The sequence below is a fragment of the Staurois parvus genome, unplaced genomic scaffold (genome assembly GCF_062004578.1).
Source record: "Staurois parvus isolate SC_StPar_1 unplaced genomic scaffold, SC_StPar_1.0 ptg004029l, whole genome shotgun sequence".
Classification (NCBI taxonomy): Eukaryota; Metazoa; Chordata; class Amphibia; order Anura; family Ranidae; genus Staurois; species Staurois parvus.
In genome coordinates this window covers 17,881-44,753 of record NW_028321824.1, presented here as the reverse complement: position 1 = coordinate 44,753, position 26,873 = coordinate 17,881, and the positions used below count along the sequence as shown (strand labels likewise).

The following is a 26,873-nucleotide window of genomic DNA, read 5'->3' as shown; positions in this document are numbered from 1 at the left end:
CCCCCATCACTGAGCTCCTCCATCCCCCCATCACTGAGCTCCTCCATCCCCCCATCACTGAGCTCCTCCATCCCCCATCACTGAGCTGGGATGTGATTGGACGGTTCATGCAGGTAAGACTCTGGTGTGACCCGGAACATTCTATGAGTGACTCAGCAGAGAGAACAATCCGTACTTTGTACAGCGGGTGTCACCCCCACTATGTCTACATGTCCTGATCCCTGAGTACACCGAGCCCGTGCGTCCCCACCCACCCCGTCCCTATATAGGGTCACCGACTGGGAGACGCCATCCGTCCATCCATCCGTCCATCCATCCGTCCATCCGTCCTTCCATCCATCCATCCGTCCTTCCATCCGTCCATCCGTCCTTCCATCCATCCATCCGTCCATCCATCCGTCCATCCGTCCGTTGTCCATCCATCCGTCCTTCCATCCATCCGTCCATCCATCCGTCCCTCCATCTATCCATCCATCCGTCCATCCATCCATCCATCCATCCATCCGTCCATCCCTCTCTATAGATGTCTGCAGCTCAGGATTTCCAGGCGCTCCATGCTGGGTGTCGGGAAGATCTGTTTGATGACGAGAAGTTTCCTCAGAACATTCCGGGTGTGGAGTGGAGGCGTCCTCCGGTAAGTCTGCGAATCAGAGAATGTTCTGTGGATGGAGAAGTCTGACCCGTCCATCCATCCATCCATCCACCCGACCATCCATCCATCCACCCGTCCACCCGTCCATCCATCCATCCACCCGACCATCCATCCGTCCATCCATCCATCCACCCGTCCATCCATCCATCCACCCGACTATCCATCCATCCACCCGACCATCCATCCGTCCATCCATCCATCCACCCGTCCATCCACCCGACTATCCATCCATCCACCCGACTATCCATCCATCCACCCGTCCATCCATCCATCCACCCGACCATCCATCCATCCACCCGACCATCCATCCACCCGTCCATCCATCCATCCACCCGACTATCCATCCATCCACCCGACTATCCATCCATCCACCCGTCCATCCATCCACCTGACCATCCATCCATCCACCCGACCATCCACCCATCCATCCATCCATCCAGCCGACCATCCATCCATCCATCCATCCACCCGACCATCCATCCATCCACCCGACCATCCATCCATCCACCCGTCCATCCATCCATCCACCCGACTATCCATCCATCCACCCGACTATCCATCCATCCACCCGTCCATCCATCCACCTGACCATCCATCCATCCACCCGACCATCCATCCATCCACCCATCCATCCATCCATCCACCCGACCATCCATCCATCCATCCATCCACCCGACCATCCATCCATCCACCCGTCCATCCATCCATCCATCCACCCGACCATCCATCCATCCACCCATCCATCCATCCATCCATCCACTCGTCCATCCATCCCTCCATCCATCCACCCGACCATCCATCCATCCACCCGACCATCCATCCATCCATCCACCTGACCATCCATCCATCCACCTGACCATCCATCCATCCACCCGACCATCCATCCATCCACGCCCGCAGCGTGTCCCTCCGGGGATGTCTTCCCATCGAACTGCGTATCCCGGGGGGGGGGGGGGCGAGAAAATCATGGCTCAACTACACGAGGGTCCAATAAAACCAGAACTGTGAGGTCCTATGAAAGGAAGTATCGGCCAACTGCAACTCAGCAGACGGGATGTATGATCGCATGATGTGCAGCTCAGCATTACCGCCCCCCCATGTCACCGAGAGCCACGACAACTTCCCCCGGGAGGAGGTGTCAGGAATCACCTGGGGGGGGGGGGGGGCAGATCAATCAGGAGTCAGACTCCGCCCCCATCACAGTTTACCAATCTTGGGAAGATCATTGTGGGTCCAAAATATTTCTCAATCCTCCCCCCTCTCTCTTCTTCCTCCCCCCTGTCACGGATCCCCCACATGCCCCGCCCACAGTGACTAGCTATCCGAGGCGCACACGTGTGGCGGTGACTTGGGGGACGAGGGAATAAAGGGGACTGAACTCTGATATATAATCCGTATATAAGACCAGCCGGGAGATCCTTCCACAGCTGCACTACCTCTGCCCACCACCGGGGGGAGACTCCACTACAATCCAGAGGGCTGACCACACCCTGCACTACCTCTGCCCACCACCGGGGGAGACTCCACTACAATCCAGAGGGCTGAGCACACCCCGCACTACCTCCGCCCACCACCGGGGGGAGACTCCACTCCAATCCAGAGGGATGACCACACCCGCACTACCTCTGCCCACCACCGGGGGGAGACTCCACTACAATCCAGAGGGCTAACCACACCCCGCACTACCTCCGCCCACCACCGGGGGAGACTCCACTCCAATCCAGAGGGCTGACCACACCCCGCACTACCTCTGCCCACCACCGGGGGAGACTCCACTACAATCCAGAGGGCTGACCACACCCCGCACTACCTCTGCCCACCACCGGGGGAGACTCCACTACAATCCAGAGGGCTGACCACACCCCGCACTACCTCCGCCCACCACCGGGGGGAGACTCCACTACAATCCAGAGGGCTGACCACACCCCACACTACCTCCGCCCACCACCGGGGGGAGACTCCACTACAATCCAGAGGGCTGACCACACCCCGCACTACCTCTGCCCACCACCGGGGGAGACTCCACTACAATCCAGAGGGCTGACCACACCCCGCACTACCTCTGCCCACCACCGGGGGAGACTCCACTCCAATCCAGAGGGCTGACCACACACTGCAGATACAAATCTTACATACAATCTGGTGCCCTGATTAGAGGGGAGGAGCTTAGTAATCGGATCCAGGAATGGCCGTCTGCAGACCCTGCGCCCCCCCATCACACAGGCCAGATCCGGGCCTGCCATCCATCCATCCCTCCATCCATCCCTCTCTCCATCCATCCATCCATCCATCCATCCACCCACCCATCCATCCATCCATCCATCTACCCATCCCTCCATCTACCCATCCATCCATCTACCCATCCATCCATCCCTCTCTCCATCCATCCCTCTCTCCATCCATCCATCTACCCATCCATCTATCTGCTCATCCATCCCTCCATCTACCCATCCATCCATCCACCCACCCATCCATCCATCCATCTACCCATCCATCCATCCATCCCTCCATCCCTCTCTCCATCCATCCATCTACCCATCCATCTATCTACCCATCCATCCCTCCATCTACCCATCCATCCATCCATCCATCCATCCACCCATCTATCCATCCCATCCATCCATCCCTCTACCCATCCATCCATCCATCTACCCATCCATCCATCCCTCTACCCATCCATCCATCCATCTACCCATCCATCCATCCATCTACCCATCCATCCATCCATCCATCCATCCCTCTCTCTCTCTCCATCCATCCTTCCAATGACCAATCAGAGAATTGCTGGCAGACATTTCTGCTGTCACATCTGATGTCGTTGGTCCTCTGGCCTCGTGTTCTGGGGTCTTCCTATCGGAGTTCCTGCTACTCCTGAGTGTTTTCTTCTCCAGCAGGGATGGTGGGGCCCCCTTGTAGTGACTGGGCTGGGACTTCAGAGTACAGGAACTCTCCCAGAGGAGAGGTCAGAGGTCACTGTTCTTAGGTCAGAGGTCACTGTCTAAGGTCAGAGGTCATCAACCCCATCTGGTCAGAGGTCACTGACACCGTCCCTTTCTCTCCACAGGAGTTCTGCTCCCATCCACAGTTCATAGAGAGCGGAGCGAGTACATCGGACGTCTGCCAGGGCGAGTTGGGTGAGTCGCCCGTCTGCACAGAGCCCACTCAGCTCCTCAGCAGCTGACAGACGGCTTCTTCTCCTCTCCCTCCCGCTGGCTTTCAGCTGCTGCAGGGGGAGCCATACAGGGGATCGGTTCCAGGAATTGCCCCCCCCCCCCCCGGCACACTCATCACCCTCCCTGCCCACACCAGATTCACCCTGCTCCCTGGGCCCCCCTGCTGGCCTGGGCCCCGTACAGGAGGACTGGTGGTACCCCCTTATCCACGGCCCTGCCTGGATGAGCTGATGAGGGGGGTGATGGCTGTCTCAGAATGGCAGGGTCCCTGGTTGTCCTGGAGCGGCGGGGTCCCTGGTTGTCCCAGAACTGTGGGGTCCCTCTATCCGGAGCGGCGGGGTCCCTGGTTGTCCCAGAACGGTGGGGTCCCTCTATCAGGAGCGGCGCGGTCCCTGGTTGTCCCGGAACGGCAGGGTCCCTGGTTGTCCCGGAACGGCGGGGTCCCTGCTTGTCCCAGAACGGCAGGGTCCTTGGTTGTCCCAGAACGGCGGGGTCCTTGGTTGTCCCGGAGCGATGGGGTCCCTCTATCATGAGCGGCGGGGTCCCTGGTTGTCCCGGAACGCGGGGTCCCTGGTTGTCCCGGAGCGATGGGGTCCCTCTATCATGAGCGGCGGGGTCCCTGGTTGTCCCAGAACGGCGGGGTCCCTGGTTGTCCCGGAGCGGCGGGGTCCCTGGTTGTCCCGGAGCGGTCGGGGTCCTGGTTGTCCAGGAGCGGCGGGGTCCCTGGATGTCCCAGGGCGGTGGGGTCCCTCTATCAGGAGCGGCGGGGTCCCTGGTTGACCCACAGCGGCGGGGTCCCTGGTTGCCCCGGAACGGCAGGGTCCCTGGTTATCCCGGAACAGCGGGGTCCCTGGTTGTCCTGGAACGGTGGGGTCCTTGGTTTTCCCGGAGTGATGGGGTCCCTCTATCATGAGCGGCGGGGTCCCTGGTTGTCCCGGAACGGTGGGGTCCTTGGTTGTCCCGGAGTGATGGGGTCCCTCTATCATGAGCGGTGGGGTCCCTGGTTGTCCCGGAACGGCGGGGTCCTTGGTTGTCCCGGAGTGATGGGGTCCCTCTATCATGAGCGGCGGGGTCCCTGGTTGTCCCGGAACGGTGGGGTCCCTGGTTGTCCCAGAATGGCGGGGTCCCTGGTTGTCCCAGAATGGCGGGGTCCCTGGTTGTCCCGGAACGGCGGGGTCCCTGGTTGTCCCGGAGCGGCGGGGTCCCTCTATCAGGAGCGGCGGGGTCCCTGGTTGTCCCGGAGGGGCGGGGTCCCTGGTTGTCCCGGAACGGCGGGGTCCTTGGTTGTCCCGGAGCGATGGGGTCCCTCTATCATGAACGGCGGGGTCCCTGGTTGTCCAGGAGCGGCGGGGTCCCTCTATCAGGAGCGGCGGGGTCCCTGGTTGTCCCGGAGCGGCGGGGTCCCTCTATCAGGAGCGGCGGGGTCCCCGGTTGTCCCGGAGCGGCGGGGTCCCTCTATCAGGAGCGGCGGGGTCCCGGTTGTCCCGGAGCGGCGGGGTCCCTCTATCAGGAGCGGCGGGGTCCCCGGTTGTCCCGGAGCGGCGGGGTCCCTCTATCAGGAGCGGCGGGGCCCCTCATCCTCCATGTTGGATGAACCCTGTAGGTTGTGTAGGAGGAGTTCCCGCCATTCGGAGGCTCATTTCATGTACAGGAACCTCCGGCAGACGTTTCAGGGACTCAGCGGCTCCTCGGGGTCCTTCCCTCAGCCCTGATGAAGGGGGACTCATCCCCAAAACGCGTCGTCTGCCAGAGCGTGACAACCAATGGAGCGGCCTGGACTCCATCTGCCCCGCCCCCAATGTGTGACGTAATGTCACCTGCCTATGGGCATCATGTGATCCCTCCTGATCCCTCCAATCACAGGCGTGCACGATGCTCCGCCCACCTCCACCTCCTCATGGACTGTTCTGTGTCCCTCCCCCACACAGGGGACTGCTGGCTCCTCTCCTCCATGACGTCACTCACCCTCCACCCCCAACTCTTCTCCCGGGTCGTCCCTGAGAACCAGACCTTCAGCCGGAGCCATGGATACCGCGGGATCTTCCACTTCAAGGTGAGGGGGGGGCAGCACAATGGGGGGAGGGGCAGCACACTGGGGGAGGGGTCAGCACAATGGGGGAGGGGTCATCACAATGGAGGGAGGGGTCAGCACAATGGGGGAGGGGTCATCACAATGAAGGGAGGGGTCAGCACAATGGGGGAGGGGTCAGCACAATGGAGGGGGGGTCAGCACAATGAAGGGAGGGGTCAGCACAATGGTGGAGGGGTCAGCACAATGGAGGGGGGGTCAGCACAATGGGAGAAGGGGTCAGCACAATAGAGGGAGGGGTCAGCACAATGGGGAGGGGTCAGCACAATGGAGGGAGGGGTCAGCACAATGGGGGAGGGGTCAGCACAATGGAGGGGGGGGGGTCAGCACAATGGAGGGAGGGGTCACAATCATAATGGTACAAAGAATTGGCTCCTATCATCCACAGAGCAATTTGGGGGGCCAAGGTTCCTGGGATTGGGGGTTCACAGGATTGGGGCGTTCCTGGGATTGAGGAGTTCCCTGGATTGGGGGGGTTCCTGGTATTTAGTTGGGTCTCGGAGATTGGGCGGTTCCCAGGATTGAGGGAGGTTCTTGGAATCGGGGGGTTCCGGGGATTGGGGGGGTCCGGGGATTGGGCGGGTTCCCAGGATTGGGGGGTTCTGGGGGTTGGGGGGTCTTGGTATTGGGGGGGTCCTGGGATTGGGGGCAGTTCCCAGGATTGGGCCGGTTCCGGGGATTGGGCGGGTTCCCGGGATTGGGGGGTTCTGGGGGTTGAGGGGTTCCTGAGATTGGGGGGTTCCGGGATTGGGTGGGTTCCCGGGATTGGGGGTTCTTGGGGTTGAGGGGTTCCTGGTAGTGGGGGGTTCCCAGGATTGGGGGGGGTTCCGGGATTGAGGGGTTCCTGGTATTGGGGGGTTCCCAGGACTGGGAGGGTTCCTGGGATTGAGGGGATCCTGGTATTGAGGGGGGGTTCCAGGGATTGGGTGGGTTCCCAGGATTGGGGGGTTCTGGGGGGTTGAGGGGTTCCCGGGATTGGGTGGTTTCCGGGATTGGGGGGGTTCCCGGGATCGGAGGGGTTCCCAGGATTGGGCGGTTCCTAGGATTGGGCGGTTCCCGGGATGGGGGGGTTCCTGGGATTGGGTGGGTCACGAGATTGTGGGGTTCCCAGGATTGGGGGGGTCCCGGGATTGGGGGGATCCTGGGATAGGGGGGTCCCGGGATTGGGGGGGTTCCCAGGATTGGGCGGTTCCTGGGATTGGGGGGTTCCCAGGATTGAGGGGGTCCCTGGATTGGGGGGGTTACTGGTATTTAGTTGGGTTTCGGGGATTGGGCGGTTCCCGGGATTGAGCAGTTCCCGGGATTGGGGGGTTCTCGAGATTGGGGGGTTCCGGGGATTGGGCGGGTTCCCAGGATTGGGGGGTTCTGGGGGTTGGGGGTTCCCGGCATTTGGGGGATCCCGGGATTGGGGGCGGTTCCCGGAATTGGGGGGTTCCCGGGATTGCAGGGGTTCCGGGGATTGGGTGGGTTCCCGGGATTTGGGGGTTTCGGGGTAGAGGGGTTCCCGAGATTGGGGGTGGTTACCGGGATTGGGGGGGTTCTTGGGGTTGAGGGGTTCCTGTTAGTGGGGGTTGAGGGGTTCCTGGTATTCAGGGGGGGTTCCGGGGATTGGGCGGGTTCCCGGGATTGAGGGGTTCTGGTGGGTTGAGGGGTTCCCGGGATTGGGGGGGTTCCCAGGATTGGGCGGTTACCAGGATTGGGGGGGTTTCCAGGATTGGGGGGGTTCCCGGGATTGGGGGGGTTTCCAGGATTGGGTGGGTCCCGGGATCGGGAGGGTCCCGGGATTGGGCGGTTCCCGGGATTGGGGGGGTCCCAGGATTGGGCAGTTCCCAGGATAGGGGGGGGTCCCGGGATGGGGGTGACTGTGCGGATCTCTGTCCCCCGGCAGCTGTGGCAGTTTGGTGATTGGGGGGTTCCCAGGATAGGGGGTCCCGCTATTGGGGGTCTGGGTATTGGGGGGGTCCCTAGATCGGGGGGGTCCCGGGATTGGGGAGGTCCTGGGATTGGGGGGGTTCCCAGGATCGGGGGGGTCCCAGGATCGGGGTGACTGTCCCGGCAGCTGTGGCGGTTCGGTGATTGGGGGGGGTCCCGGGATTGGATGGGGCCCGGGATCGGGGGGTCCCGATATTGGGCGGTTCCCAGGATTGGGGGGTCCCAGGATTGGGGGGGTCCTGGGATCGGGGGGTCCCGGTATTGGGCGGTTCTTAGGATTGGGGGGTCCCGGTATTGGGGGGTCCCGGGATCAGGGGTCCCGGAATTGGGGGGTCCCGGGATCAGGGGTCCCGGAATTGGGGGGTCCTGGTATTGGGGAGTCCCGGGATCGAGGTGACTGTGCGGATCTCTGTCCCCCCAGCTGTGGCGGTTCAGTGATTGGGGGGGTCCCGGGATCGGGGGGGTCCCGGGATTGGGGGGTCCCGGTATTGGGGGGTCCCGGGATCGGGGTGACTGTGCGGATCTCTGTCCCCCCAGCTGTGGCAGTTCAGTGATTGGGGGGGTCCCGGGATCGGGGGGGTCCCGGGATTGGGGGGTCCCGGTATTGGGGGGTCCCGGGATCGGGGTGACTGTGCGGATCTCTGTCCCCCCAGCTGTGGCAGTTCAGTGATTGGGGGGGTCCCGGGATCGGGGGGGTCCCGGGATTGGGGGGTCCCGGTATTGGGGGGTCCTGGGATCGGGGTGACTGTGCGGATCTCTGTCCCCCCAGCTGTGGCAGTTCAGTGATTGGGGGGGTCCCGGGATCGGGGGGGGTCCCAGGATTGGGGGGTCCCAGGATTGGGGGGTCCCGGTATTGGGCGGTTCCCAGGATTGGGGGGTCCCGGGATCGGGGTGACTGTGCGGATCTCTGTCCCCCCAGCTGTGGCAGTTCAGTGATTGGGGGGGTCCCGGGATCGGGGGGGTCCCGGGATTGGGGGGTCCCGGTATTGGGGGGTCCCGGGATCAGGGTGACTGTGCGGATCTCTGTCCCCCCAGCTGTGGCAGTTCAGTGATTGGGGGGGTCCCGGGATCGGGGGGGTCCCAGGATTGGGGGGTCCCGGTATTGGGCGGTTCCCAGGATTGGGGGGTCCCGGGATCGGGGTGACTGTGCGGATCTCTGTCCCCCCAGCTGTGGCAGTTCAGTGATTGGGGGGGTCCCGGGATCGGGGGGGTCCCAGGATTGGGGGGTCCCGGTATTGGGCGGTTCCCAGGATTGGGGGGTCCCGGTATTGGGGGGTCCCGGGATCGGGGTGACTGTGCGGATCTCTGTCCCCCCAGCTGTGGCAGTTCAGTGATTGGGGGGGTCCCGGGATTGGGGGGTCCCGGTATTGGGGGGTCCCGGGATCAGGGTGACTGTGCGGATCTCTGTCCCCCCAGCTGTGGCAGTTCAGTGATTGGGGGGTCCCGGGATCGGGGGGGTCCCAGGATTGGGGGGTCCCGGTATTGGGCGGTTCCCAGGATTGGGGGGTCCCGGGATCGGGGTGACTGTGCGGATCTCTGTCCCCCCAGCTGTGGCAGTTCAGTGATTGGGGTGGTCCCGGGATCGGGGGGGTCCCAGGATTGGGGGGTCCCGGTATTGGGCGGTTCCCAGGATTGGGGGGTCCCGGTATTGGGGGGTCCCAGGATCGGGGTGACTGTGCGGATCTCTGTCCCCCCAGCTGTGGCAGTTCAGTGATTGGGGGGGGTCCCTGGATCGGGGGGTCCCGGGATTGGGGGGTCCCGGTATTGGGGGGTCCCGGGATCAGGGTGACTGTGCGGATCTCTGTCCCCCCAGCTGTGGCAGTTCAGTGATTGGGGGGGTCCCGGGATCGGGGGGGGTCCCAGGATTGGGGGGTCCCGGTATTGGGCGGTTCCCAGGATTGGGGGGTCCCGGGATCGGGGTGACTGTGCGGATCTCTGTCCCCCCAGCTGTGGCGGTTCGGTGATTGGGGGGGTCCCGGGATTGGGGGGGTCCCGGGATTGGGGGGTCCCGGGATCGGGGTGACTGTGCGGATCTCTGTCCCCCCAGCTGTGGCAGTTCAGTGATTGGGGGGGTCCCGGGATCGGGGGGGTCCCGGGATTGGGGGGTCCCGGGATCGGGGTGACTGTGCGGATCTCTGTCCCCCCAGCTGTGGCAGTTCAGTGATTGGGGGGGTCCCGGGATCGGGGGGGTCCCAGGATTGGGGGGTCCCGGTATTGGGCGGTTCCCAGGATTGGGGGGTCCCGGGATCGGGGTGACTGTGCGGATCTCTGTCCCCCCAGCTGTGGCAGTTCAGTGATTGGGGGGGTCCCGGGATCGGGGGGGTCCCGGGATTGGGGGGTCCCAGGATCGGGGTGACTGTGCGGATCTCTGTCCCCCCAGCTGTGGCAGTTCAGTGATTGGGGGGGTCCCGGGATCGGGGGGGGTCCCAGGATTGGGGGGTCCCGGTATTGGGCGGTTCCCAGGATTGGGGGGTCCCGGTATTGGGGGGTCCCGGGATCGGGGTGACTGTGCGGATCTCTGTCCCCCCAGCTGTGGCGGTTCGGTGATTGGCTGGATGTGATCATCGATGATAAACTCCCAACGAAGAACAACGTCCTGATCTACAGCAAGAGCCACACCCGGGGGGAGATGTGGAGCCCCCTGCTGGAGAAGGCCTATGCCAAGTATGTCCGCTATACCATGTACTACACAACACCTCCACCACTCATATACAGTGTACTACTAAACACCTCCACCACCCATGTACCATGTAGTACACAACATCTCCACCACCCATATACAGTGTACTACACAACACCTCCACCACCCATATACAATGTACTACACAACACCTCCACCACTCATATACAGTGTACTACTAAACACCTCCACCACCCATATACAATGTACTACACAACACCTCCACCACTCATATACAGTGTACTACTAAACATCTCCACCACCCATATACAGTGTACTACACAACACCTCCACCACCCATATGCAATGTACTACACAACACCTCCACCACTCATATACAGTGTACTACTAAACACCTCCACCACCCATATACAATGTACTACACAACACCTCCACCACCCATATACAATGTACTACACAACACCTCCACCACCCATATACAGTGTACTACACAACACCTCCACCACCCATATACAGCTGCATTGTCTCCCGTCATACAACACGGCAGTGGCATGTAACATGTAGCGTGTTCTCAGGGTGTCTGGAGGATATTTGGCTCTACAAGGAGGAACCATCCCGGAGGCTCTGGAGGACTTCACTGGCGGCCTGGCGGAGGTGCTGAGCCTGAGCAGACACACCCCCGAGGAGACCTGGGAGCTGATCGTCCAATCAGCACACAGCCGCTTCCCCATGGCCTGCTATATAGAGGTATATACCGTATACATCACACCGCAGATATACACCATATTGCCCCAAGTATTGGCCCCGCCCTTTCCCCGCACATGACCTTTAATGGCCCCCCAGTCTTAGTCCGTAGGGTTCAATATTGAGTTGGCCCCGCCCTTTCCACACACGTGACCTTTAATGGCCCCCCAGTCTTAGTCCGTAGGGTTCAATATTGAGTTGGCCCCGCCCTTTCCACACACATGACCTTTAATGGCCCCCCAGTCTTAGTCCGTAGGGTTCAATATTGAGTTGGCCCCGCCCTTTCCACACACATGACCTTTAATGGCCCCCCAGTCTTAGTCCGTAGGGTTCAATATTGAGTTGGCCCCGCCCTTTCCACACACATGACCTTTAATGGCCCCCCAGTCTTAGTCCGTAGGGTCCAATATTGAGTTGGCCCCGCCCTTTCCACACACATGACCTTTAATGGCCCCCCTGTCTTAGTCCGTAGGGTTCAATATTGAGTTGGCCCCGCCCTTCCCACACACATGACCTTTAATGGCCCCCCAGTCTTAGTCCGTAGGGTTCAATATTGAGTTGGCCCCGCCCTTTCCACACACATGACCTTTAATGGCCCCCCAGTCTTATGCAGGCCATAGATGGGTCGAAAATCGGCCGATTTTCGGATCGTTAGTGGGCTATTTGTTGGGCCGTTTTTCGGTATTTTGGCCGTTTTTTTAAATCGGGAAAGTTGGAAAAAAATCGGCCGATTTTCGCGGCAATAATGGGCTAATTGGCCGATTTTTTACCGATAAAAAATCTGCGCATGAGCAGTGACCTGCAAGAGGAAGACAAAAAGAAGAAAAAGAAGAAGAAGAAGAGGATGAAGAGGGAGAAGTAGAAGAAGAGGAGGATGATGATGAAGAGGAAGAAGAAGTAGAAGTAGAAGAAGAGGATGATGATGATCAAGAGGAAGAAGAAGTAGAAGAAGAAGAAGAGGATGATGATGATGAAGAGGAAGAAGAAGTAGAAGAAGAGGATGATGATGAAGAGGAAGAAGAAGAAGAGGATGAAGATGATGAAGAGGAAGAAGAAGTAGAAGAAGAAGAAGAAGAAGAAGAGGATGATGATGATGAAGAGGAAGAAGAAGTAGAAGAAGAAGAGGATGATGATGAAGAAGAGGAAGAAGAAGTAGAAGAAGAAGAGGATGAAGATGATGAAGAGGAAGAAGAAGAAGAAGAGGAGGATGATGATGAAGAGGAAGAAGAAGAAGAAGAAGAAGAGGATGATGATGAAGAAGGGGAAGAAGAAGTAGAAGAAGAAGAAGAGGATGAAGATGATGAAGAGGAAGAAGAAGTAGAAGAAGAAGAGGATGATGATGATGAAGAGGAAGAAGAAGTAGAAGAAGAAGAAGGGGATGAAGATGATGAAGAGGAAGAAGAAGTAGAAGAAGAAGAAGAAGATGATGATGATGATGATGAAGAGGAAGAAGAAGTAGAAGAAGAAGAGGAGGAGGAGGATGAAGAAGAAGAAGAAGAAGAAGAGGATGATGATGAAGAAGTAGAAGAAGAGGAAGAAGAGGATGATGATGACCAAGAAAAAGAAGAAGAGGATGATGATGAAGAAAAAGAAGAAGAGGATGATGAAGAAGAAGAAGAAGAAGAAGAGGATGATGATGAAGCAGGAGAAGAAGAAGAAGGATGAAAAATTAGAGGAATTCCAGTATGGCAAAAAGTGTCCCTGCAGAGCTCCGCTATTTCTCTGACATTTACAGCGGTTGTAACAATGTATCTATTTGTTTCCGAATAAAAACATCTGTATCCTAAATGGATACAAATAGATACATTGTTGCAACCGCTGTAAATGTCAGAGAAATAGCGGAGCTCTGCAGGGACACTTTTTGCCGGCTGTAGACGGGATAAAAATCGGCCGATTATTTTTACCATTGATGGTAACGTCGGCCGCTTGAACGACCGATTTTTCGTTTTTTTAAAGAAAATCTGCCATTTTTCTCCCCGTCTATGGCCTGCATTAGTCTGTAGGATTCAATATTGAGTTGGCCCCGCCCTTTCCACACACATGACCTTTAATGGCCCCCCAGTCTCAGTCCGTAGGGTTCAATATTGGGTTGGCCCCGCCCTTTCCACACACATGACCTTTAATGGCCCCCCAGTCTCAGTCCGTAGGGTTCAATATTGGGTTGGCCCCGCCCTTTGCAGCTATAACAGCTTCAACTCTTCTGGGAAGGCCGTCCACAAGGTTTAGGAGGGTGTCTATGGGAAGGTTGGACCATTCTTCCAGAAGCACATTTGTCAGGTCAGGCACTGATGTCGGGGGAGGGGCACTGATGTCGGGGGAGGAGGCCTGGCTCGCAGTCTCCGCCCTAATTCATCCCAAAGGTGTTCTATGGGGTTGAGGTCAGGACTCTGTGCAGGACAGTCAAGTTCCTCCACCCCAAACTGGCTCCTCCATGTCTTTATGGACCTTGCTTTGTGCACTGGTGGGCAGTCATGTTGGAACAGGAAGGGGCCATCCCCAAACTCCTCCCACAAAGTTGGGGGCATGAAATTGTCCAAAATGTCACCTTAAGAGTTCTCTTCACTGGAACTAGGGGGCCAAGCCCAACCCCTGAAAAACACCCCCACACCATAATCCCCCCATACCAAACTTTACACTTGGCACCATGCAGTCAGGCAAGTACCGTTCTCCTGGCCACCGCCAAACCCAGACACGTCCATCGGAAGCCAGACAGAGAAGCGTGATTGGTCCCTCCAGAGAACACGCCTCCTCTGCTCTAGAGTCCAGTGGCGGCGTGCTTTACACCACGGCATCCGATGCTTTGCATTGCACTTGGTGATGGAAGGCTTGGATGCAGCTGCTCGGCCATGGAAACCCATTCCATGAAGATCTCTACGCACTGTTGTTGGGCTCATCTGAAGGCCACACCAAGTTTGGAGGTCTTTAGCTATTGACTCTGCAGACAGTTGGTGACTTCTGCGCACTGTGCGCTTCAGCATGCGCTGACCCCGCCCTGTCATGTGACGTGGCCTACCACTTGGTGGCTGAGTGGCTGTTGTTCCCAGTGGCTTCCACTTTGTTATAATCCCACTAACAGTTGGTGGAATATTTAGTAGCCAGGAAATGTCACGGATGGACTTATTGCCCAGGTGGCCACCTATCACGGGACCACGCTTGGAGTCACTGAGCTCCTGAGAGCGACCCATTCTTTCACCAATGTTTGTAGAAGCCGTCTGCATGCCTAGGGGCTTGATTGTATACACCTGTGTCCATGGAGGGGATTGGAACACCCAAATCACATGATATGGAGGGGATTGGAACAACTGAATCACATGATTGGGAGGGGATTGGAACACCTGAATCACATGATATGGAGGGGATTGGAATACCTGAATCACATGATATGGAGGGGATTGAAACACCTGAATCACATGATATGGAAGGGATTGGAACACCTGAATCACATGATATGGAAGGGATTGGAACACCTGAATCACATGATATGGAGGGGATTGGAACACCTGAATCACATGATATGGAAGGGATTGGAACACCTGAATCATGATATGGAGGGGATTGAACACCTGAATCACATGATATGGAGGGGATTGAACACCTGAATCACATGATATGGAGGGGATTGAACACCTGAATCACATGATATGGAGGGGATTGAACACCTGAATCACATGATATGGAGGGGATTGGAACACCTGAATCACATGATATGGAGGGGATTGGAACACCTGAATCACATGATATGGAGGGGATTGGAACACCTGAATCACATGATATGGAGGGGATTGGAACACCTGAATCACATGATATGGAGGGGATTGAACACCTGAATCACATGATATGGAGGGGATTGAACACCGGAATCACATGATTGGGAGGGTATTGGAGCACCTGAATCACATGATATGGAGGGGATTGAACACCTGAATCACATGATTTGGGGGGGATTGAACACCTGAATCACATGATATGGAGGGGATATGAACACCTGAATCACATGATATGGAGGGGATTGAACACCTGAATCACATGATATGGAGGGGATTGGAACACCTGAATCACATGATATGGAGGGGATTGGAACACCTGAATCACATGATATGGAGGGGATTGAACACCTGAATCACATGATATGGAGGGGATTGGAACACCTGAATCACATGATATGGAGGGGATTGGAACACCTGAATCACATGATATGGAGGGGATTGAACACCTGAATCACATGATATGGAGGGGATTGGAGCACCTGAACCACATGATTTGGGGGGCGGGGACAATACTTGGGGCAGTATGGTGTATATGGAGGTATATACTGTGTGTATCACACTGCAGACACTCCTCCATGAGCTCATCTCTCCATCTTTATCTCCTGGAAGGTGGCTGAACATGGTGAGGTTGGACAGGTGAATGAGGACGGGCTGGTCCTGGGTCACGCCTACTCCATACTAGGAGCCAAGGAGGTAAGTGTCCATAAGTCTTCACATCTCCAGTCCAGCGTGAAGTCCTGGTCTCCAGAGGTGAGGTCTTGGCTCCTCTCATTGATGGAGCTGGACTCTCCACTTTGGTTTGGTCTTCATGGATCCTGGGAGATCCACCAGCTTGGTCTAGTCATTGTCCACCATTCCTTCCCCCTTCAGGTCCAGCATGACTCCGGGGACGTCACCCTCATCCGCCTGAGGAACCCATGGGGGTTCACTGAGTACAATGGCCCATGGAGCGATAAGTAAGGAGACCACGGGGTCCTTCCATCAGTGGAGGCCACTCAGCATGTTGGCTGGACATTGGTCCTCTGTGTACTAACAATGAGACTCTCTGAAAATGTCAAATCTGCCCGGAGCCTGGAGGCAGCACAGACAGTTGTCATTGCAGACATGACTAACCCTGAAATGTGGTTCCAGGTCTCCGGAATGGCGGTCGGTGTCAGATGAAGAGCAGAAGCAGCTCAACCTGCAGAAGGAAGACGGAGAGTTCTGGTAATCAGCATAGAGGAGGAATCCTCCGCTGTACATTCATTTTCTGTGTTTTCCCCCCTGGTGGTGTGGTGACCCTGGGACCTCTTACACCTTCCTTCTGGAGGGGATGGCTGGGCCCCTGGTCCCAGGATGATGGGGCCCTTACAGACTGGTGTCATTATACAATTGGTCACTGGTGGTGTCTCCTAGTCTACATTCCTTTCTCCATCATGTTGGTGTCAGTGGTGGTGCCCCCCATTCTATGCTCCTCTCTCCGTCATGTTGGTGTCAGTGGTGGTGCCCCCCATTCTATGCTCCTCTCTCCGTCATGTTGGTGTCAGTGGTGGTGTCCCCCATTCTATGCTCCTCTCTCCATCATGTTGGTGTCAGTGGTGGTGTCTCCTATTCTACATTCCTCTCTCCATCATGTTGGTGTCAGTGGTGGTGTCCCCCATTCCATGCTCCTCTCTCCGTCATGTTGGTGTCAGTGGTGGTGTCCCCCATTCCATGCTCCTCTCTCCGTCATGTTGGTGTCAGTGGTGGTGTCCCCCATTCCATGCTCCTCTCTCCGTCATGTTGGTGTCAGTGGTGGTGTCCCCCGTTCCATGCTCCTCTCTCCGTCATGTTGGTGTCAGTGGTGGTGCCCCCCATTCCATGCTCCTCTCTCCATCATGTTGGTGTCAGTGGTGGTGCCCCCCATTCCATGCTCCTCTCTCATCATGTTGGTGTCAGTGGTGGTGTCCCCCATTCCATGCTCCTCTCTCGGTCATGTTGGTGTCAGTGGTGGTGTCCCCCATTCCATGCTCCTCTCTCGGTCATGTTGGTGTCAGTGGTGGTGTCCCCCATTCCATGCTCCTCTCTCGGTCATGTTGGTGTCAGTGGTGGTGTCCCCCATTCCATGCTCCTCTCTCCGTCATGTTGGTGTCAGTGGTGGTGTCCACCATTCTATGCTCCTCTCTCCATCATGTTGGTGTCAGTGGTGGTGTCCCCCATTCCATGCTCCTCTCTCCGTCATGTTGGTGTCAGTGGTGGTGTCCCCCATTCTATGCTCCTCTCTCCATCATGTTGGTGTCAGTGGTGGTGTCCCCCATTCCATGCTCCTCTCTCCATGTTGGTGTCAGTGGTGGTGTCCCCCATTCCATGCTCCTCTCTCGGTCATGTTGGTGTCAGTGGTGGTGTCCCCCATTCCATGCTCCTCTCTCGGTCATGTTGGTGTCAGTGGTGGTGTCCCCCATTCCATGCTCCTCTCTCATCATATTGGTGTCAGTGGTGGTGTCCCCCATTCCATGCTCCTCTCTCGGTCATGTTGGTGTCAGTGGTGGTGTCCCCCATTCCATGCTCCTCTCTCGGTCATGTTGGTGTCAGTGGTGGTGTCCCCCATTCCATGCTCCTCTCTCATCATATTGGTGTCAGTGGTGGTGTCCCCCATTCCATGCTCCTCTCTCGGTCATGTAGGATGCTGTGTGAGGATTTCTGCTCGTTCTTCTCCTGGATGGTCATCTGTCACACCAACCTGGACTCCCCCCATTGTGAGGTCACTCACCTGCGGGGTCGCTGGCAGCGCGGAGTCAATGCTGGAGGGGGTCGCAGACTAAGTGAGTCCATAATATGAACATTTCCATCAGAACCCCCACAAGTCCAGAATCCACAGCTTGATCCGGCCATACTCCACCACAGGCAGGCCAGACTGGGGTTCCGTGGGGTTCCGTGGGGTTCCGTGGGGTTCCGTGCTCGCCGTCACACCACATGCCTGTATCGTCTTCCAGGAACATTCTTCAACAATCCCCAATTCCGGCTCCGTGTGGGCGGGTCTTCAGACCAAGAGGCGGGGCATAACAATGAACAGGATGAGCATTGGAGGGTTTTGTTGGAGTTGATGCAGACTGACGGAGGAGCTCAGAAGCTGCACATTGCATGTCACCTGTACCAGGTAGGGAGCTTCTCATCCCGAATTGTGGATAGAAGAGACGGGGGATGGGCTGTGGGCCGAGAATGACACCAAATTCACCTTTTTATTAACAGGTACCCCAAGATCTGGTAAGAACCGAGGGGGGCCCAACATTCCTCCATCTCCCGCCTCCTTCCATGCCGAGTCTGCCCATTACACACCCTACACCCCCAACACCCCTCTATCCCGCATCCATCACTGCCCCCCATAATCCCACCATTCCTCCTCCCAACCCCCATCACTGCCCCCCATAATCCCACCATTCCTCCTCCCAACCCCCATCACTGCCCCCCATAATCCCACCATTCCTCCTCCCAACCCCCATCATCCCACCATTCCTCCTCCCAACCCCCATCACTGCCCCCCATAATCCCACCATTCCTCCTCCCAACCCCCATCACTGCCCCCCATAATCCCACCATTCCTCCTCCCAACCCCCATCATCCCACCATTCCTCCTCCCAACCCCCATCACTGCCACCCGTAATCCCACCATTCCTCCTCCCAACCCCCATCACTGGCCCCCATAATCCCACCATTCCGCCTCCCAACCCCCATCACTGCCCCCCATAATTCCACCATTCCTCCTCCCAACCCCCATCACTGGTCCCCATAATCCCACCATTCCTCCTCCCAACCCCCATCACTGGCCCCCCGTAATCTCACCATTCCTCCTCCCAACCCCCATCACTGCCCCCCATAATCCCACCATTCCTCCTCCCAACCCCCATCACTGGCCCCCATAATCCCACCATTCCTCCTCCAAACCCCCATCACTGGCCCCCCGTAATCCCACCATTCCTCCTCCCAACCCCCATCACTGCCCCCCGTAATCCCACCATTCCTCCTCCCAACCCCCATCACTGCCCCAAATAATCCCACCATTCCTCCTCCCAACCCCCATCACTGCCCCCCATAATCCCACCATTCCTCCTCCCAACCCCCATCACTGCCCCCATAATCCCACCATTCCTCCTCCCAACCCTCATCACTGGCCCCATAATCCCACCATTCCTCCTCCCAACCCCCATCACTGCCCCCCATAATCCCACCATTCCTCCTCCCAACCCCCATCACTGCCCCCATAATCCCACCATTCCTCCTCCCAACCCCCATCACTGCCCCCCGTAATCCCACCATTCCTCCTCCCAACCCCCATCACTGCCCCAAATAATCCCACCATTCCTCCTCCCAACCCCCATCACTGCCCCCATAATCTCACCATTCCTCCTCCCAACCCCCATCACTGGCCCCCATAATCTCACCATTCCTCCTCCCAACCCCCATCACTGCCCCCCATAATCTCACCATTCCTACTCCCAACCCCGATCACTGGCCCCATAATCCCACCATTCCTCCTCCCAACCCCCATCACTGCCCCCCATAATCTCACCATTCCTCCTCCCAACCCCCATCACTTCCCCCCGTAATCCCACCATTCCTCCTCCCAACCCCCATCACTGCCCCCCATAATCCCACCATTCCTCCTCCCAACCCCCATCACTGCCCCCCATAATCCCACCATTCCTCCTCCCAACCCCCATCACTGCCCCCCATAATCCCACCATTCCTCCTCCCAACCCCCATCACTGCCCCCCATAATCCCACCATTCCTCCTCCCAAACCCCATCACTGGCCCCATAATCTCCTCCTCCCACCCCACATCACTGCCCCCCATAATCCCACCATTCCTCCTCCCAACCCCCATCACTCGCCCCATAATCCCACCATTCCTCCTCCCAACCCCCACCACTGGCCCCATAATCCCACCATTCCTCCTCCCAACCCCCATCACTGCCCCCCATAATCCCACCATTCCTCCTCCCAACCCCCATCACTGCCCCCCATAATCCCACCATTCCTCCTCCCAAACCCCATCACTGGCCCCATAATCTCCTCCTCCCACCCCACATCACTGCCCCCCATAATCCCACAATTCCTCCTCCCAACCCCCATCACTGGCCCCATAATCCCACCATTCCTCCTCCCAACCCCCATCACTGGCCCCATAATCCCACCATTCCTCCTCCCAACCCCCATCACTGCCCCCCATAATCCCACCATTCCTCCTCCCAACCCCCATCACTGCCCCCCATAATCCCACCATTCCTCCTCCCAACCCCCATCACTGCCCCCATAATCCCACCATTCCTCCTCCCAACCCCCATCACTGCCCCCCGTAATCCCACCATTCCTCCTCCCAACCCCCATCACTGCCCCAAATAATCCCACCATTCCTCCTCCCAACCCCCATCACTGCCCCCATAATCTCACCATTCCTCCTCCCAACCCCCATCACTGGCCCCCATAATCTCACCATTCCTCCTCCCAACCCCCATCACTGCCCCCCATAATCTCACCATTCCTACTCCCAACCCCGATCACTGGCCCCATAATCCCACCATTCCTCCTCCCAACCCCCATCACTGCCCCCCATAATCTCACCATTCTTCCTCCCAACCCCCATCACTTCCCCCCGTAATCCCTCCATTCCTCCTCCCAACCCCCATCACTGCCCCCCATAATCCCACCATTCCTCCTCCCAACCCCCATCACTGCCCCCCATAATCCCACCATTCCTCCTCCCAACCCCCATCACTGCCCCCCATAATCCCACCATTCCTCCTCCCAACCCCCATCACTGCCCCCCATAATCCCACCATTCCTCCTCCCAAACCCCATCACTGGCCCCATAATCTCCTCCTCCCACCCCACATCACTGCCCCCCATAATCCCACCATTCCTCCTCCCAACCCCCATCACTCGCCCCATAATCCCACCATTCCTCCTCCCAACCCCCACCACTGGCCCCATAATCCCACCATTCCTCCTCCCAACCCCCATCACTGCCCCCCATAATCCCACCATTCCTCCTCCCAACCCCCATCACTGCCCCCCATAATCCCACCATTCCTCCTCCCAAACCCCATCACTGGCCCCATAATCTCCTCCTCCCACCCCACATCACTGCCCCCCATAATCCCACAATTCCTCCTCCCAACCCCCATCACTGGCCCCATAATCCCACCATTCCTCCTCCCAACCCCCATCACTGGCCCCATAATCCCACCATTCCTCCTCCCAACCCCCATCACTGGCCCCCATAATCCCACCATTCCTCCTCCCAACCCCCATCACTGCCCCCCATAATCTAACCATTCCACCTGCCAACCCCCATCACTGCCCCCCATAATCCCACCATTCCTCCTCCCAACCCCCATCACTGCTTCACGTAATCTCACCATTCCTCCTCCCAACCCCCATCACTGCCCCCCATAAACTCACCATTCCTCCTGCCAACCCCCATCACTGCCCCTCGTAATCTCACCATTCCTCCTCCCAACCCCCATGACTGCCCCCCGTAATCCCACCTTTCCTCCTCCCAACCCCCATCACTGCCCCCCGTAATCCCACCATTCCTCCTCCCAACCCCCATCACTGCCCCCCGATAATCTCGCCATTCCTCCTGCCAACCCCCATCACTGCCCCCCATAATCCCACCATTCCTCCTCCCAAACCCCATCACTGGCCCCCATAATCTCACCATTCCTCCTCCCAACCCCCATCACTGCCCCCCATAATCTCACCATTCCTCCTCCCAACCCCCATCACTGCCCCCCATAATCCCACCATTCCTCCTCCCAACCCCCATCACTGCCCCCCATAATCCCACCATTCCTCCTCCCAACCCCCATCACTGGCCCCCATAATCCCACCATTCCTCCTCCCCAACACCCATCACTGGCCCCATAATCCCACCATTCCTCCTCCCAACCCCCATCACTGACCCCCATAATCTCCCCATTCCTCCTCCCAACCCCCATCACTGCCACCCATAATCCCACCATTCCTCCTCCCAACCCCCATCACTGCCCCCCATAATCTCACCATTCCTCCTCCCAACCCCCATCACTGCCCCCCATAATCCCACCATTCCTCCTCCCAACCCCCATCACTGCCCCCCATAATCCCACCATTCCTCCTCCCCAACACCCATCACTGGCCCCATAATCCCACCATTCCTCCTCCCAACCCCCATCACTGACCCCCATAATCTCCCCATTCCTCCTCCCAACCCCCATCACTGCCACCCATAATCCCACCATTCCTCCTCCCAACCCCCATCACTGCCACCCCGTAATCCCATCATTCCTCCTCCCAACCCCCATCACTGGCCCCCCGTAATCTCACCATTCCTCCTCCCAAACCCCATCACTGCCCCCCGTAATCCCACCATTCCTCCACCCGAACCCCCATCACTGCCCCCTGTAATCCCACCATTCCTCCTCCCAACCCCATCACTGCCCACCGTAATCCCACCATTCCTCCTCCCAAACATCACTGCCTGCCATAATCCCACCATTCCTCCTCCCAACCCCCATCACTGCCCCCCATAATCTCACCATTCCTCCTCCCAAACATCATCACTGCCCCCCATAATCCCACCATTCCTCCTCCCAACCCCCATCACTGCCCCCCATAATCCCACCATTCCTCCTCCCAAACATCATCACTGCCCCCCATAATCCCACCATTCCTCCTCCCAACCCCCATCACTGTCCCCCATAATCTCACCATTCCTCCTCACAAACATCATCACTGCCCCCCATAATCCCACCATTCCTCCTCCCAACCCCCATCACTGCCCCCCGTAATCCCACCATTCCTCCTCCCAACCCCCATGACTGCCCCCCGTAATCCCACCATTCTTCCTCCCAACCCCCATCACTGCCCCCCATAATCCCACCATTCCTCCTCCCCATCACTGCCCCCCATTATCCCACCATCCCTCCTCCCCAACCCCCATCACTGCCCCCCATAATCCCACTCTTCCTCCTCCCCTACCCCCATCACTGCCCCCCATAATCCCACCATTCCTCCTCCCAACCCCCATCACTGCCCCTCATAATTCCACCATCCTGGCTCCCCCATCATGGTCTGCTGCCATTGCCATGGCCTAGAGACTACCCCCCCTCCTAATCCCGGCTCCCCCAAGGTAACACAGAACCCTTTTTAGGTGTCTCGCCCCAGACTGGACCGCGGATTCTTCACCAGGAATCGCCCCGTGTGTGACACCGGAGAGCCACAGAACAGCCGCGGGGTGACGATGCGGGTACACCTGCCGGCGGGCGAGTACGTCATTGTGCCCTCCACCTATGATGCCAATCAGGAGGGCAACTTCTACATCAGAGTGTTCTGCGAGAGAGACGCCGGCAGCAGGTGAGGGACTGGAGAAGAAGTCAGGGCTGGGTGGGAATAGGACGTTGGTGGTATGACTGGGGCCTGTGGAGGACTACAGACAGTTCTTCTTTCATGTGTAGCACTATTGTGACTGATCCTCAATAAATATTCATCTTCAGCCAATCAATAAGTACATTGGGAAGGTCCAAGCCCACTTATTGGCCATAAGGTCCCAGGTGCGATCTTCTCACGGAGCGATTCTTCTCTCTGGATGTTCAGAATGATGGGCACCCGTTGAGGTCTTTGGAGATTTATTGCACATGTACATTGAGGACAGGATGAAGGACAGAGGGTGGAGGAGTATGGGATACCTGGAGATCTGTATGTGGTCTCTGGTCTTCTCCATGTCTGTCTAACCTTCTGGGTCCTTCTCTCGCAGGACTAGACTGGACACCTTGAAAACTGGGGTTCTAGTGGGATCTCAGTCTTCGTATTCCAGGCAGGATGGCCTGGAAGAGTTTCCATGGTACTCAGTCACTCATCACCTCCATGGTGGAGGACAACTACCCTCAGCTTCCTCCAGGCACAAGGAGAACATCCAGTCTAGCCACCAACTTCAAAGGTTCCTCCCAGGAGTGGAGATTCTTGCTGCACCCCAGATGCTTCAACCCAAAGGCCTGGGAGCAAGATCACTGTTACAGTTGTCTCCACACTGGGCAAAACCCGAGAGGCAAGACCATGTGCCAGGAAGTGCCTCAAATGTTTAAGAACACACCCAGCATGCACCAGCAGACCCCCTCTCCCATCAAGTCTGCTGATTGGCTAGATCAGGGGTCTCCAAACTTTCTAAACAATGGGCCAGTTTTCTGTCTTTCAGACTTTGGGGGTGGGGGGACCCTGGACTGCGGCCATTGAGAGTAAAAAAAATGTCCTGGCACCAGTGGGAGTAAATGATCCCCCATTTTTGGTGTCATGGTGCCCCATCATTGGTGTCACTAGGAGGAATTGTGCCCCGTTGGTGGTGTCAGTGGGGGGAATTATGCTGGTTATTTTAGTGTCTGTGGATGAAATCGTTCCTCAAGGGTTGGATAAGAGCAAGCAAAGGGCAACATCTGGCCGCTGGGCTGCAGTTTGGAGACCACTTGGCTAGAACATCAACTATCCATAATAGATCAACTATCATCTGCAGTGCACCCTGCTGGAGGCAACTGGAACAGCAAGCGACTGAGATGATTCACCAACAGACGTCTGCAGAGAAGATGACTAAAGCTCTCTACGTCCCACAGAATCCCCGAAATACAAAGAGGCTTCATCTCTACGTCTGTATTGTTCCTGAGTGCAGAAAGAGGGATCCCACCCCCAACCATGAGTGGTCCTTGTCCATCAGCCCCCCAACCTCTCCATTGGATCCCTATGAGCACCTCTGTTCATCAGCCCCCCCCCCCCCAACATCTTCACTGAGTCCCCCTTGAGCTCCTCTGTCTTTTAGGTCCCCTCAACCTCTCCATTGGATCCCTATGAGCATCTTTGTCCATCAGGCCCCCCCAACATCTCCATTGGGTCCCTACGAGCTCCTCTGTCCATCAGGTCCCCTTCCCCCACAACATCTCCATTGCATCCCCATGAGCATCTTTGTCCATCAGGCCCCCCCAACATCTCCATTGGGTCCCTACGAGCTCCTCTGTCCATCAGGTCCCCCTAACTTTTCCATTGGGTCCCTATGAGCACCTCTGTTTATCAGCCCCCCCCCCCAACATCTTCACTGAGTCCCCCTTGAGCTCCTCTGTCTTTTAGGTCCCCTCCACCTCTCCATTGGATCCCTATGATCACCTCTGTCCATCAGCCCCCCTTCCCCCACAGCATCTCCATTGGATCCCCATGAGCATCTTTGTCCATCAGGCCCCCCCAACATCTCCATTGGGTCCCTACGAGCTCCTCTGTCCATCAGGTCCCCTTCCCCCACAACATCCCCATTGGATCCCCATGAGCATCTTTTTCCATCAGGCCCCCCCAACATCTCCATTGGGTTCCTATGAGCACCTCTGTCCATCAGGCCCCAACTTATCCATTAGGTCTCTATGAGCACCTCTGTCCATCAGGCCCCAACTTATCCATTAGGTCCCTATGAGCACCTCTGTCCATCAGCACCCATCCCCCCCCCCCCCCCAACCTCTCCATTGGATCCCTATGAGCACCTCTGTCCATCATGCCCCAACTTATCCATTAGGTCCCTATGAGCACCTCTGTCCATCTGGCCCCAACTTATCCATTAGGTCCCTATGAGCACCTCTGTCCATCAGCACTTCACCCCCCCAACCTCTCCATTGGATCCCTATGAGCACCTCTGTCCATCAGGCCCCAACTTATCCATTAGGTCCCTATGAGCACCTCTGTCCATCAGGCCCCAACTTATCCATTAGGTCCCTATGAGCACCTCTGTCCATCAGCACTTCACCCCCCCAACCTCTCCATTGGATCCCTATGAGCACCTCTGTCCATCAGGCCCCAACCTCTCCATTGGATCCCTATGAGCACCTCTGTCCATCAGGCCCCAACTTATCTATTAGGTCCTTATGAGCACCTCTGTCCATCAGGCCCCAACTTATCCATTAGGTCCCTATGAGCAGCTCTGTCCATTGGGCCCCAGCTTATCCATAAGTCCCTATGAGCACCTCTGTCCATCAGGAACCAACTTATCCATTAGGTCCCTATGAGCACCTCTGTCCATCAGGCCCCAACTTATCCATTAGGTCCCTATGAGCACCTCTGTCCATCAGGCCCCAACTTATCCATTAGGTCCTTATGAGCACCTCTGTCCATCAGGCCCCAACTTATCCATAAGTCCCTATGAGCACCTCTGTCCATCAGGCCCCAATTTATCCATTAGGTCCCTATGAGCACCTCTGTCCATCAGGCCCCAACTTATCCATTAGGTCCTTATGAGCACCTCTGTCCATCAGGCCCCAACTTATCCATAAGTCCCTATGAGCACCTCTGTCCATCAGGCCCCAACTTATCCATTAGGTCCCTATGAGCACCTCTGTCCATCAGGCCCCAGCTTTTCCATAAGTCCCTATGAGCACCTCTGTTCATCAGCTCCTTCTCCATTGGGTCACTATGAGCACCTCTGCCCCTCCCCCCCTCAACTTCTCCATTAGGCTCCTACAGACACCTCTGTCTATTAGGCCCTCAATTTCTCCATTGGTCCCCTCCCCCGAGCACCTATGTCTATTACCAGCCCCTGAGCCCCATGATTTCATGGAGTTGGTTTGGTCCAAAGGAAGAAACATATCAGTCTGTGTTGTGTGGGTGGAGTCATCTCATTGAATTGTGTGTTTTAAGGCGGAGCCATTTCCATGTATACACTGACTGGGATTTGTCTGTTTTCAGTGCGATCTGAAGATTGTGTGATGGAGGATAAAGGGTCACCTCGGCCAGAACTGTATGGGGTGACTACAGATCCGCCACAAGGGACACGGAGACACCATGGAGTCACAGCGCGGGGACACCCCTAACAATTGTCATCAACGTGACACCGTATAATAAAGTCTCAGCTATCTGA

General features: G+C 57.2%; 1 protein-coding gene and 1 pseudogene across 2 annotated transcripts; both read left to right on the top strand.

Annotated features, from left to right (window-relative positions):
• Nucleotides 1–26,873, top strand: LOC149427106 (calpain-1 catalytic subunit-like). Of its 2 annotated transcripts, none has more exons than XM_089668256.1 (13): nt 1–113; nt 3,717–3,786; nt 5,754–5,878; nt 10,377–10,510; nt 11,063–11,234; nt 15,608–15,691; nt 15,869–15,954; nt 16,130–16,204; nt 17,639–17,778; nt 17,950–18,113; nt 18,206–18,220; nt 23,148–23,350; nt 26,702–26,873. In XM_089668256.1, the coding sequence occupies exons 1-13, from the start codon at nt 108–110 to the stop codon at nt 26,709–26,711; spliced, it is 1,284 nt and encodes a 427-aa protein (XP_089524382.1). In that variant the 5' UTR covers nt 1–107; the 3' UTR covers nt 26,712–26,873. The 2 variants fall into 2 exon arrangements, with proteins under 2 accessions (XP_089524382.1, XP_089524381.1); XM_089668255.1 differs by lacking the exon at nt 1–113 and adding an exon at nt 123–634.
• On the top strand, nt 16,495–17,544 carry LOC149427107 (uncharacterized; annotated as a pseudogene).

Bases quoted from the DNA above. Each gene is read 5' to 3' on its own strand.
- LOC149427106 (XM_089668255.1), top strand. From the start codon at position 524: ATGTCTGCAGCTCAGGATTTCCAGGCGCTCCATGCTGGGTGTCGGGAA. The intron at 3,787-5,753 runs GTGAGTCGCCCG...TCCCCCACACAG, and splicing joins CGTCTGCCAGGGCGAGTTGG to GGGACTGCTGGCTCCTCTCC. The intron at 5,879-10,376 runs GTGAGGGGGGGG...CTGTCCCCCCAG, and splicing joins GCGGGATCTTCCACTTCAAG to CTGTGGCGGTTCGGTGATTG.